General features: G+C 45.3%; 1 protein-coding gene across 1 annotated transcript; it reads right to left on the reverse strand.

Annotated features, from left to right (window-relative positions):
- Positions 1–6,697: 6,697 nt before the first annotated feature.
- On the reverse strand, positions 6,698–13,908 carry LOC124691196 (ABC transporter G family member 1-like). Its single transcript, XM_047224459.1, has 8 exons — positions 13,623–13,908; positions 10,327–10,406; positions 9,770–10,234; positions 9,121–9,207; positions 8,907–9,035; positions 8,182–8,373; positions 8,018–8,104; positions 6,698–7,561 (listed from the first exon to the last, which is right to left on the reverse strand). Exons 1-8 carry the CDS (start codon positions 13,891–13,893, stop codon positions 6,929–6,931), a joined length of 1,944 nt encoding a protein of 647 aa, XP_047080415.1. The 5' UTR covers positions 13,894–13,908; the 3' UTR covers positions 6,698–6,928.
- Positions 13,909–14,715: the final 807 nt, after the last annotated feature.

The following is a 14,715-nucleotide window of genomic DNA, read 5'->3' on the forward strand; positions in this document are numbered from 1 at the left end:
CTGCAGCTAGAACATGCTGAATCATTTTTATTTTATGTTGGATAGCGACGTTTAGAAGCACGGATGAGAGGTAGCCCTTTTTTGAAAAGTTTGAAATCTTGGTTTTGATTTTTTGTTGAGAAAACTAAGTATGCAGTCATAATTAATGTATTTTACCGGTGCACAAAAACTGAGCAGAAATACCTTGTACTCTAAGGTCAGCAAAAAAAGACAAAGGTGCAGATCTAGTGTGGTGAAAAGTATAAATTTTCAAAACTTCTAAAGTTTATCATTTTTTGAACCCATAATAGAAGGTATTTCACACTGAAAATTTGCACGCTTGTTGTGTATGTCGTTGACTGCAGCCTTTTTTTTTTTGGATTCGTTTAAACTTTACAATCAAGTTCTCGAATTTTAAAAACTTGAGCTCACTGTCTCCCAAGCTAACAAGTGTTTTTTTGCTAGAGTTGATGTAATAAAAAAAAGGAAGCATCTGTATTTATTTGCTTTGATAGATCAAGGTGGTGGCACCGTCAATCCGATCACCTCTTGGGTTCTGTTGTGTGCAGTCTCGGAAAACAAATCCAAGTGCATGTTTCCTTTTTTTCTGAAATCATATATATTAACCAGCTAGCAAGACGCCTCATTAAAAATCTTCCAGTCCCCTTCGGTACCCTGGTAAGGAAAATAGTGCGTCAAAAACTTGCAGCCTACAGTCACACCTCATTACAATCAGCCATAAGGCTGTGAATCAACCAAGGGAGTGGTCCTTCTTTATGTCGCCAAACTCAAGAGATTTTTATTGAGCATAATTGCCTAGTCTTTTTTATTTTATTAGTTTTTTTGGTAGAACTGGTTAGAGCATGAAATTTCATATGGTATATAAGGATCTGTATTCAAATTCTAGCCAACGCGGTATTTAAAATAAATATTTGTGACCTCCCTAAAAAAAATATAATGATACACGTCTAAGACCCGTGCGAGATCTAAAAAATACCCACTAGCCTAGACGCGAGAGAAGAAGTTGAATATAATTGCATAATCTCTTCTATAAAGTCGATCTTTTGATTCAAATGGTTAGATCATGCAATTCCACAATTGTTAGGACGTCTCTTAGGATTTCACTACACTAACAAAAGTTCATGACCTTGTCGGTTGACGGGCAACGCATTTTCGACCACTATTTTGCGATGGTCCCTGGCTGGCAGCAGCGCATACACACGGGAATAAAATCGGGTCAGCATCCACAGTACTAGTTGTTTCGTTGTAAAAAAGACAGTACTAGTCGTTTTGGCTGACAAACTTAATGCGGGATGTTTGCCGTCTTCCAACAGCACGAATAATTCTCATTGGTCGATTATGTGACTTGGATTACTCATCTCAGCCTCAGTGCTCAACTCCTGAACGATTAGAGCAAGTACAATAAGATACAGTCAGCTGGCTATAAGTAATAAAATATTATAAGTTTGCTTAGTTGGAGGAAAGAGATTAGGAGAGAGAAGATAAGTGAGCTCTTATCTAATAGTCAGCTCTAGCACGTGCTCCTAGGCACTATGTGAGACCAAAATATGGGCCATGTATTGTAAAAGTATCACACTTTTATAGCTTACTATTGTACATGCTAGCTATAAGTTGACTATAAATAATATGAATTGTTATAGCCGGTTGCTGGGTACACTATTGTTCTTACTCTTACACTGTTGCGGGTCAATTTGCTCTTGCAATCCTAGTTACTCCTTGGAAGGTGCGGCCTCCACATCATTAAACGCTAACTTCAGGTCCTCCCGAGTATTTAGTCAACGTCGACATCACGACTAGCTAATCGACCCGCAACATCAATTTTAAGATGAATGTTGACGTCTCAAAGACCTTGCATAGAATATCATCAGTACCGGCCTGCAGCCATAGGATTTATTTTCTTTAACCTTTGTATTCAGGTGCAAAGATTGCCACATAGAAATATCACTGTCCGGAGAATCAGAGCTTGATGCCCAAGCTCCAAGAAACCAGACAGTAAAAGACAGAAGAGAGAAAACCATTGTAGTTGGTCGATAACCAAAGCTCCAAGAAACCGTTGATTCTCGTTTACTTGAGTCGAACGATCACGCAATCGAGAAACGAGTTGCTATCTGAAGCATTTCTCACATTAGTGTCCCGATCAAAAATGCCATCAATGTTGAAGAACAGCGCGCCAGGAATATGGGCCACCTGAGCTTATCTGAATATCCTGTCTGGGACATTGCCACCAAAGGGCAAGTAACAGTACAATTGACCCAGGAAAAAACCTGGTATTTTTGCCATGGATTCCTGCTCTCTTGTAAACATCCAATAACTGATCCACGTAGTTAAATGTTTTAAACCACACAGGTTCATGTGGCCTGAAGCATCCAATAACTAAACTAAGTACTAGTTAAAATATCTAAAACTACACAGGTTCCTGTATCATCCCCTTAATACCTTGCTTGGGGACAACAATAATAAATGCAGAACATGGCAGGAAATAAAATTTATATTGGTAATAATTTAGTCACGGTTGCTTCTGATGGTAAATCAGTGATGTGTCCTCCACGTAATGGGTTGGTAATAGTTTAGTCAAGGTTGCTTCTGATGGTAACCAGTGAAGTGTCCTCCTTAATCCATTTACATATTTGAGTTGGTGAGTGTCCTTCTTCAACCATGTGTGATCTCTCCGAAACACACATCTCAAGCATCGCACACTTTTTTCTTTTCTTTTAGGAATCATGTGCAAAGGTGGCCTCTATCACACACGGTTTACCAACTCTAGTATGCAATTAAGGACCTAATTGCCAACCTTGCATAGTGACGTTTCTCTATACCATGTGTGATGCGCGATTTTAAATGTGAGCAATGGACTGATATGTACTAGTGGCTGGTCATATTTCATTTGACGAGGCCATGTGTGCATCATGAACATATTTCCTTTTTCATATTTGATGGAGCTATATAAAAGAGCATTTTCTCTCTCGGATGATCGCCCCACCACTAGCACTCCATAAAAAGGAGGTATCTATACTGAGCTTAACAAATCCAGGTAGCGGCACCATCAATCGAATCCTCTTCGGTTCTGAATTTTGCTACACCTAACTACAATGTCACATTGTAGGATGACGCAGACCGACCAGGACATGGTTTAGCAACGCATTTTCGATCGCTATTCTGCAGTGGTCCCTCGTTAGCAGCAGAGAAAGCATGTCTCATGATTTCTTTGCTGTTAGAGCATGTCTAACAGAACCTTTAAAACGCCCAAGCCCGTAAAATAATCGCCGATATACGGGGTAGAGCTCTACCCAGCTGTTTAACAGACCCCTTAAAACCCAACCCCGTAAAAAAATTACAGTTTTGGCTACGGGGCGGCTCCTCGCCCCTTACAAGTACAGGGTGGGAGGCTGAATACAGGGCGAACCCCTCACCTGTGGCGCACTGAATTTTCACCAAATTGCAACTGCTTCCGCCATGGAGCCCCGCTGGAGAAACGTGCGACCACCCCCGCCGCGCCGCCGAGCGTCCGTGGCTGCCGCGCTGCAGTGCCTACAGGTCATCTCGCGGGCGGGGGGCAGGGGCCGGCCGGCCGGTGGCGGCGGGCAGGGGCGGCGGGCCGGTGGCGGCGGGCGGGGGCGGGCGTGGTGGGCGGTGGAGACGGGGCCGTGGTGGGCGGGGCGGCCTGCTCACGGCCGGTGGTTGGCGGAGGCCGTGGCGGGCGGGAGCGACGGGGCCGTGGCGGGCGTGCGCGCGCCGGAGGGCGGCGGCGGGGGGCGGCAGCGGGCCGGTGACGGCGGGCAGGGGCGGCGGCGGGGGGCAACGGCCGGTCGGCCGGGCGGGGCAGGGGCAGGGGCAGTGCGGCTGGAGGAGGAGGAAGGAGAGGAGGAAGAAGGGGAAAAAAGAAAAAAAAATGATTTAGCATATTCTAGGAATATGCTCTTTTACAGTTTAGGGATACGGGTTCTGCTAACTCGTCTGAGTTTTCGGCTGACGAAAAGTGAATACAAGACCCTTTACTCGTGTTTTAAGGGGCGAAAATATACAGGGCTGTTAGACATGCTCTTACACTCGAGGATCAAATGGGGCCAGCGTCCATAGTATAGTTGTGTTTGAATCCGTTTCCTCGGCCTGACAAACTTAATGCGGGATGTGTGCCGTCTTCCAACAGCACGATTAATGCTCGATTATGTGACTTGGATTACACCGCGTATGTGCTTGATTCCTGAACGATTGCAGGTCAATTTGCTTTCAGAATCCTAGTTACTCCATAGACGTTGAGGCATGCGCATCATTGAACGCCAATTTCAGGCCCTCCAGAATATCTAGACCACGTTGACAGCAGGACTAACTAATGGACCTGCAACGCCAGTTTTAAAACTGATGTCGATATCTCAAAAGTTTGGCATATAATCTTCATTACCGCCTATAGCCACTGCTCACTGGCTATAGACCTATAGTTCAATAGGAATTTCTTTCCCATGACATCTGTTTTCAACTCGGGTCCAAAGCTTGCCACAAAGAAATACCATTCTGCTTACAATCTGAGCTGAATCCAAAGCTCCAAGATATCTGACAATAAAAGACAGAAAAGAGAAGGACGATGCATCAGTTCAACTGCCAAAGCTCCAAGAATAATTGGTTCTTAACAATGCCATCTATGCCAAAGATTGAAGAGCGCGCCAGAAATATGGGATACCTGAGTATATCTGAATACCTTGGCTGGGAAAAACATTGCCACAAAAGGCTGAAACAAACAACAGTACAGCTGCTCCAAAAAGAAACCTGGCATTCTTGCCATGGATCCCTCTCGTGTCATGTCACTGGAAGCATCCAATATCTAATCCTAGTTAAATGTGAATGGTCGGCAAAGGTTCTTGTAGCTCGGTACTTTGAAAAAGTTCCCGCCTTGCTCTCATTTCAACCTCCACAAGAATTGCACTGAATGTTATGTTTACATTAACTTTACAAACTTAGCACTGTTGCCATCACAAGCATGCAGACCACGCCGTTTTCAAAGTGGTTACAAAATAGCTGTAGAATTGTCTTCACGTATCTTCACAGTTCCTGCCATTCATCGACTCTAGTAACCCTTGAGTAGTTGGTCCATGAGAATTCAAATTCATCTCAATCTCATGCTTTTAACTCGGAGAGCTTGGTGGAGCTAGCAAAATTCTATCCAGATGATTTTAATTCAGAAAAAAATGATGATCTTGGTCATGAACTTATCACATACATTGACAATGTGCGAGTGGATTAAAGGTTTGCTAAACTAATGGTGCAGACAAATAAGCATATTACTTTTCCATTGGTCTATCACCTTCTAAAATTAGTATTGATATTGCCAGTTAATTGCCACGGTGGAGAGATGCTTTTCAGCTATGAATGTTGTGAAGAAAAAGTTATGCAATAAAATGGATGATTAGTTTATGAGTGATTGTCTAATTTTCTATGTGGAGAAAGACATGTTTTCTACCATTACTAATGCTGAAGTTTTTGATCTTCTTAAGAAGATGAAAATCGATAAGGGAAACTTTGAAATGTGAGTGACTATATATGTTTCACTTAATTGTACTTGTTTAAAACTTGTGAAATTAACTTATCATTTTTGGTTAATTTATACACCACAACTATTCATTTTCTTATGTTCCTCTGAATGTTATGGTTTTGTACCCCCCCCCCCCCCCACACACACACACACACGCACACCCCCGACCCCCGACGCTGTCGGTTGTGGCTTTATCAATTTAAAGTCGGGCTCACCTTGTCTAAACAAAGCAAAGGATTTTAAAACCTGGTGTAACTATATGCTAGATTTCCTAGCGCAAAGGGCTGCCTAGAAGATTGGATCCTACACATCAAACAACATTGTAGAAAAAAAAATCCCACAAAATTTAATCCTACAAATTTTATATTCATACCATTTAAATTAGGCAGGCCCACAATTCTCATGTGTGCTGCGAGCGTTCCCGCCCGATTACCGTCCATACGCTATATGGCAAATATCCGGCCTGATTAGCTGTGTAATATGGGCCGGCCACCCAGCGAGCCCGAGCCCGAGCCCAAGCAGGGTACTGCCTATCGCACCGAAGCGAGCACTGCCGAGCCGAAGCGGACGCCCAATCTCTCGCCGTCGCCGGCGCCAGAGTCCTCCTCCTCCATCCTCCCCCCTCCCTCCAAGCGAGTCCATTCTCCTCTATCCCCATTGTGTCGCCGGATTACGGCGCCACCGCCCCGCGGAGTGGAAAATCAGCTCAAGGACGCCGTCCGGGCAGGAGACGGGAGAGGAGGAGCCGGGCATCGGAGGCCTTTGTAGCTTCAGGCGCCAGCGACGAGCAATGTGAGAAACGGGAGGAGGCGCCCCGGAGGTTCAGTACGTCTGTACATGCAGTTCAGGTAAGACGAACTGGTTCAGGTAAGAAGAACTCTGTACAGGAGGTTCAGCACTTCAGCTGTCTATGATAACCATGTTATGTTATCAATTCAGATGCGTGTGCTGGTGGTCAACTTCTTGATCAGCGTGGTATCTATAGTTTTTAGATGAGAACATGAATGTTTGTCGGATATGTATTCTGACTATTAAGGGAGCTTGTACAATAGCCCAGCACCGGTTTTGGTAGGCATATAGGTTTTGATATGCTTAGCCGCTTAGGTACTCTCGTACTAGTGTAGAGTTAAACGGTTCGGAAGCATTTAATCATCATGAAATAATACCAGAGCATCTTCACACCTAAATCTGTACATTTTTTTAGATCAAATCCAATGAGTACATTCTACCACCGGGTTATCCAGCTCCAGCTGCTTCCTCGGGTCTTTACCAGATAGGCAGCAACCACTGCTTTGTCAGAAACTCCATCCAAAGAAACATAAACAATCCATATACCATACTGTGTTATTATATCCAATGACAGTTTTGTACCTGATAAGAAAATAAGTGAAATGAGAGGCACATCTATTTACACCATCTGCATCTCATTCCCCTTCGTTTTGTCCTGACTTCCTCCGCGATCTTGACAATACCAAAGAACATCATCCTATACACCACAATCATCCCACAGAGGATGGCAATGTTGACCCATTTTGAGTACCCCATCTCCACCTGGAGCTTCTCCTGCAGCACTTGATGGCCACTGATGGTGGCATTTTTCTCAACCAGCTGGTCACTCGGGAACGTCAGCCCGATGAACTCGTTCTTGTAGAACCCCTGCACCGCGTACTTGTGGAATGAGATGTAGTAGCAAGGATACTTCCACACTGGCTTCGGGAGATCCTTGGGGAGGCGGAAGAAGCCACCATTGAGCATCATCACCCCTTGCACTCCAGCCCCGACAATGATCCCCATTAGAAAGTCCGGCACAATGACGGCGATAATCATCATCATGCTCTCGACCAGCAATGTACACATGCACAGGTTGATGATGAAGTAGGCGAAGTGATCAGCCCCTTTGGTTAGCCCCGTCAGGTAGTACATCATTGCGCCGGGGATCACAGCTATCACTGCCAGGTATGGAGTGGCTGACAGTGTGTTCGACATCACAAACTCCGCCACGCCGTAATGGCCGCTCAGCCTCTCCCTTCTGAATACCTGCGATGTAGAAACGAGGTGTGCAACCAGCTCTGGAGTTAGTCAGAGAAGAATATATATGTATCTGAGCGGACTTCCTGTTTCCAACTCGTCTGAGGAAGTGTTATACCTAAGTGTAACAAGTCGTACATTTTCAAATCTACAATTGCGCATTGTCTTAACGCAAGATCTTTTTAGACAAGCTTACAGTACAGCACCCTCCAGTCCTTGATTGCTGACATATATGATTGATAATCTGAGCATGTAAAGCTTGGGATCTAATTAGTGCTAGTTTCTCTAGCATCTCTGATAATTGAGACCTCTCTCTCCATGTAATATTGTTAACTTATTTAGTCGGGAAAATTGATAGATAACCTTAAGTAATGTTGTTATTTTTTACTTAATGCCAACAAATTATTTCAGTATTACGGACAGAAGTAGTCATGAAAATTTTAGTATGATGGGAGAGAAAGCAACCTTTACGTCCTCTACAAAAGAAGGAAATCCTCCAATTGCCATGAAAGTAAGAAGTGCGGTCGTATACATTATTACTTCACATCTGGACTGGAAAATAGGCAACGAGTCAATTTGTTGATATCTAACATGTTGTGTTTCCTAATAAATCATGTTATTGAACTTACCTGGATAGAACTGTAACTGTGGCCAACTTGGTAGAATATAGTGCCAAGACAAATGCCAATTCCTAGGAAAATACCCAAACGCATCCAATAGTATCCTATGTCTCTGTGCATATTTACAAATGACCTTCTGGTGAGTACAAAAACCTTTGTTGAGAAGCTGGCTTGTTCCCTCTGCCTAAATGGAGCTCCACCCTAGAATTTAGCACATATTATAATAACTGTTAGCTTTTAAATGTGTACACATCACTGGTTCAGCATCTATACTCCACGGTGAGAGTTTGGCGCTGGTTCACTGAAATGAAAAATGACATGGCGCAGTACAAATGCTGATTTGATATGTTATTCTCTCTAGTTTTTATAAAATGATGGTTTGAACATACATTTAGTCGAATTTTAAAAACTTTGACCGCCAATTTTTCTTTTTGAATATTCAGATTGGGGACTTGAAAATCACATGTACATATTTTTTTCTTGTAATGTATTTTCGTAATATTATAGTTTTAAGAGTATATTATATGTAGGTATACTACAAATGAAACTAGTGATCAAAGTCTAAAGCATCATTTTTGTGAACTAGAGTATGTCACAGAGTAAAAAATCTAGTAAATATTTTTACAGTTAGTACATACAGATTGGTCCACATTTATGATGTTTTTGTAATCACCCACTTGGCCAAAATAATGAAGTCTTCACTCTTCAGGAAAATGAGTTTGTAAACAACTTACTATCCCTTTCATCTCAGCTATTCGGTTCATTGTTTTTCCTGAGTAAGCAGGGGACTGGTAAGCATCTGTCAGAATGTCTATTGCTTCAACTGCTGTTTTTTCTCTAGCTTTGGAATTTTCAACAGGTTCCTGCATATGGGATCACATAGCTAAAGAAAACATATTCTTTTTTATTTGGAACATCATAAAAGGAAATAATAATAAAAATAGATACCTCATCAAAATCCTTGTTGATTGTTCTCAGGAAGTGGTCTGATGGGTTCCTCAGTTGAGGACATGGGAAGCCACTTTGAGTAAAGAACTACACAAAATGAATGCGAAAACAACTCTTAAACTCAAAATTTGGTAAGAAGATCACGTCCTAAGTCCTAACGCCAGATCAAAGTAATTATTGATTGTAGCCTTCATTCATGGCAGAAGAGCTTGGATTTACCAATGATTATGTGGATGGGGAAGGGGGTATTCTTGTTTCTCATTATATGCCATAATAATTTTGGAGGTGTTATCCTCTGTCACAACCCTGCTATCTGGCCGATTGTCACAGTTTTTTTTCTGTGGCTGCTCAAGTCACAACAAACTTATGACAACACAATTTTCTGAAAAGAGGTCATCAGCGCTTTTCGGTTTTGAAGAATAATATTATCCATCTGTTCCTTGCGCCATTGAGTGCTAGGACGTTATTATCTAGGGTTTCCCATGCATTGGGACAGAAATGGAGGCTAATTTAGTTTGCTAAGCTATGGCTTACCTACGATAAATATTTTATTCTTAATTGGTAGTACTGTATTTTTCTGCAGAGATATAAGTGACTTCAATATTGCTCCAAGGAGACAGAGATAGAGGCAGACGTGTAGTATAATCACCTGGGTGGCATGGGACGCAGCTCCGAAGAAGATGGTCCTGCCAGAGGCAAGCAGGCAGAGGCCATGGAAGAGGTCAAAGACGTCATCGCTGGGCTGGTGCACCGCGGCGACAACGGTCATGCCCTCCCTGGCCGCGACCCTAGCTATGTGGCTCATGACGTGGTAGGAGGCGGCGCTGTCGAGCCCGCTGGTGGGCTCGTCCAGGAAGAGCAGTCGCGGCCGCGTGAGCATCTCGATGCAGATTGTCAGCCGTTTCCGCTGCCCACCGCTGATGCCCTTGGTCATGCGCCCGCCGATGCGCGTGTCCATGGCGTCACCGAGGCCCATCTCTTGGATCACGCCATCAGCATGCGCGCGCTTCTCTGCCGCTGGCATCGTGCCTGGCAGCTGCAGCTGCGCCGAGTAGTAGATGGCCTCGCGCACCGACATCGTCGACATCAGAACATTGTCTTGGGTCACATAAGCCTTTTCAGTGTTCACAACCAAATCAGGATGATACATCAATTGTAAGTGCTTCTAGAGATGAACACATTTTAACGTTGGAAGTGTTATCTTACCGAGGTTCCAAAGGCAAGCTTCTCTCGACGGCCATTGATCAGAATCAACCCCATTTCATTGACTCCAGGCCCTATCCTTCCTGCAATGTAAAGGAAATTAACTTCTTTTTTTTGCAGGGGAAAGAAAATTAACTTCAATGGTTAAAACCAGGGACTCTCAATCGAACATTCTGCAATGTTGCACATGCACATGGGCGTGAATCGTTAGCGTAAATTCCTTAGTTGGAGCATTTTGTTTAAGGAAAATAGTCATCATCTCATTGTTGATTGCCCCTACCTCATGGGAGTTTGGAATTTGTCGGCTGATTGTGCTGGGGAGTGGGAAGTGCAGGTTTGAGATTTTACTCACCGCGTGAAGAATGGTGTAGTGACAACACAGCTGGACTTTCTATGGACAATCTTTGGTCTATTTATTACAGTTGCTGGCACATATGGAAGGGGCATAACCACTGAGAGATATCACTTTGTTCTAGTTTGCCAAAATGACTTACATTATGGAACGGAGGTAGATCCAGTGGGACACTTGGTGCCACTGATCCAAATCTCGTTAAAGCCCAGCCCACATTCTCCATTGTTATTAAGGTCTCTTTTGATTCATAGGAAAGAAAAAGTATAAGAATAGAAAAATCGAATGTCATGTCTACTTGAATTCTATAGACAGATGAAGTTTGTGTAATTGAAGCAAAAGGAATTTTTCCTTGAGGTATGAGCTAATGTTTTTCCTATAGGATTTACACTACAAGATTTCTATAGAATTAATTTCTATAGGATATGACCTATGAATCAAACAATTTATATAGAAAAAAATTCATAGGATCTAAATTCTACACAATTTCTATACAAATCCTATGAATCAAAGGAGGCCTAAATATTTGAGTTGGGTTAGACGCCCAGCGGGCTGACCTTGTGACCCACCCCATACCCATCCTAGCCCATGCCTATCATGTAATAGACCTTGTTTGTCTTTCTGTAAATAAACTCTCTGTTCTTAAATGCATTGGCCTATTTCTTCAAACTAAGCCCTTTGTTTCCTAAGCAATGATGAAACAACACTGTTTCTACATTATGTTGATATGGACTAGAGAGCAATAAAGCACGCATTCGTGAGTGGTAGATGCTAACATCATAAATGGAGAATGTAATGTCAATTATTTGTTCATTGTAGATGAAACGCTATTGTACTTCTTTTATTTCGGCGAAAACCTCTGCAGTGTACCGACAAAAACATCTGATGTGACAATGGCATAAGAGCATCCCCAGCCGTTGGGGCTCCCCAGGCCGAAATCCGGCGTTATTTAGCGCCGGATGGATGAAGTTTTTGGCCTGGGGAGGCCCATTTTTCCAGCCGCGAGCCCATGGACGCGCACCCACCGCGTGCATAGCGACGGCGCAGTCACCGGGAAGGGCAATCGTCGGAGTTCCCTCGACGCATTGAACCGTCGCGAAGTGGACTCGGAGAGCCGAAACGACTCGTCGGGAACGGTCGAAGTGGCCTCGATGCGAGAACCGCCGTAACGGAGCACGAACTCCGCGGAAGAGCAACCGCCGCTCTCTTTCGTCGAGAGACCTACATATACGGTTTCTGACGGCCGACGCCATTCATCTGTTCTCTCGTCGATCACCATCCTCCGTCAACCATGAGCGATCTCTCTTGGCCATCGGACACCGACAGCGAGGGGAAGCCGCCTGGATGGCGACATTGGTGGGACAAAGCTGCATCATCCAGCAGCGACGATTCCCCTCCGCCGGCCAGCGAGGACGACGACGAGGAGGACGAGGAGGAGACCGAAGAGGCCAAGGAGCAGGCCGAGGAAGAGGTCGAGGAAAAGGAGGAGGAAGAGGACGAGGAAAAGGAGGAGGACGACGAAGAGGCTGAGGACACTGACGAGGAGGAGGAGTCAACTTCCTCCAACGAGGAGGTGACGAGCCGGAAGCGTCGCCGCGACGACGATGAGGCGGGGCCTTCTAAGAAGAAGAAGTAGTTTAAGTTAGTTTTAAAGTTTTTATATGTAATTTTTATGTTTATTCGAATTATATTCGAAATATATATAATCTATCTATGTTGCACCACTTGAGAGTTCAAAGCTTTCGTTCGACGAGGGTATTGCCGTAGATCGGAGGCCATTGTCGCCGACAAGTTGGGGCCACGCGCGCTTTCGTTTCGTCCGGAGTCCCCGAGCGCTCCCCGGGGAGCCGGGGATGGCGTGGGATCGCCGGATGAATTTAGGCCCAAATCCGGACGAAAACGAGGAACCGGGGGCGCGACTGGGCCGAATTACGCCGTCCGGATGGAAAAAACGATCGCCGGGGGCCTGTTCGGGGGGACGAGTGGAGATGCTCTAATCCAGTTGATAGCTCTGTGGTCACATGAATGTGTAATGGATGGAGGAGCAAATAGCACGAATTTTTGAGAGTGCCTAATCCTGGGATGTTTTAATTTTCATTATGTTATGTCCTCAGCTGTAGCCCATATTGTAACTCATGGCTAACAGAACTTATGAAGCAATACAATGATTTCACAGCATTTTTGTAGTTACAACCCATAAACACGTAATAAAAACTCATTTGCTGCTATGCGATGTGGAACTATAAAAATCTTAGCTGCAAAGCCTGCGAACCACGTTGCAACTTATGGCTAGCATACATCACGACGCAATCCAATGATCTGTGAGCCAACTGAAAATTAGTAAAAACCCCAACCTTTAACCATATAATAATATGAACATTATTTCGACGAAAATTCTCTCTGTGTTAGGATTTTCTTTTGATTACTTCGATGCTGCAACAGGGTTTACATGTCGTCATTGCAGCATCTATGCAAACTGGCATCTGGCATGATCTGATCGAAATGATTCGTTCACCAATTGCCTTACCTCGTGGCGGCTCGTGCAGACACGATCGATCTATATGGTGCTCCAAACCACGCAGCTCCTTGCGCGCATGAGCAATTCTTAGTCCTACAGGCATCTTTAATTCCCTCGGTGCAGTTTAGCTTCTCACCATTTTAGCCACGCAGCTCCTTGTGCTCTATAGTCTTCTCGTCCTGTTTGCTAGCCAAGCTTGCCCCTCGCAGGTCGCAGAGCCACCCTAATAGTAGTATATCTTCCTAGCGGCAAAATCGATCTAGTAACAGATTCGACAATAGTATCCACGTCCACCTCTGTAGGTGCTCGTATGACGGACAACCAAACTCATCACTCATCACCCACACGTACGTGCGTTTGGTGAAAACACCGTACGAAAATAGTGAGGGAGGAGAAGAATTTCGTTGCATAAATGATGAGTTGATGACGAACCTGCCAGAGCATCGAGGAGGGTGGTCTTGCCGCAGCCGGACGGCCCCATGATGGCGAGCACCTCCCCCGGCCCGGCGTGCCCGCTGATCCCGCTCAGGATGCTCACCGGCTGGGCGCCGTACGCGCCGCCCGCCACCGTGACGCACACGTCCTCCCACGTCAGGAACACCCCGGGGTCGTCGACGACATCCGTGCCCGCACTTTGCGTCGGCGCTACCTCCACGCCGTCGAACCCCGCCACGGGCGCCGGACGACGCTTCCACGGGAACATTCTAGACAGCGACCTGCCCGCGCCTGCAGCTTCGCCGGAGCCGTCGCCGGTTCGGGCGTCAGGCGTGCCGCCGCCCCAGCGCCAGAGCGGGAGCGACGGGCTCGGCGTCGGCGCCCATCGCGGCAGCGGTGACGACGAGGCTGCCATAGACGCACGCACGTTGGGTAGCTCGGTTGATTGGTTCCGAAGAAGCGCAATGGAACTGGAGCAGTGGCTAACATGGCCGGGAGGGAATTAATAGCCCTCGGCAACTCGGGATGCATGGGCAGGCAACACGTCGGTCGACGACCAGGACTTGCCCTGCTCCGGCGTGTCCTACACCACGAACTTGCACTATAGCTCTCTCTTGATTGGCAAAACAGTGAGAGCATGTTTAATAGAATGGCCTTTATAGCAGTGCCATGTCATCTATAGTATATTTATCGGAAATTCGTTTTGGAGCTCGGTTGTCATGGAGCTAAATAATCAAAATTTGAAAACACAAATTTAAAGTTTTAGAAAATTCTAAAAAAAATCTAGACTTAGATAATGGTGTACTCCACCAACATGCAAAATATCAACCCGTAATACTTTATAGGGATTTCTATTTTCGTGCCCTCTGGTCCTTAGTTGTACTCAGTTTTCCCCAGCTCCTTAGTTTTTCCTCAGTTTTCCCAAAGCCCTTGTCTGAACCGCAGAAGGAGCTCGGACGGAAGGAATCCGTTAAGTTGACCGTTCCGTGCTGACGAGTGGGGTCGTGTTGTTTGTGGGGTCGCGTCGTGTGGGACCGCGTCGTGTGGGGCTGGTAGGAAGGGACCGCGTGGGACAGGACGAGGCCGTGTT

Source organism: Lolium rigidum, chromosome 2, assembly GCF_022539505.1.
Source record: "Lolium rigidum isolate FL_2022 chromosome 2, APGP_CSIRO_Lrig_0.1, whole genome shotgun sequence".
Lineage (NCBI taxonomy): Eukaryota > Viridiplantae > Streptophyta > Magnoliopsida > Poales > Poaceae > Lolium > Lolium rigidum.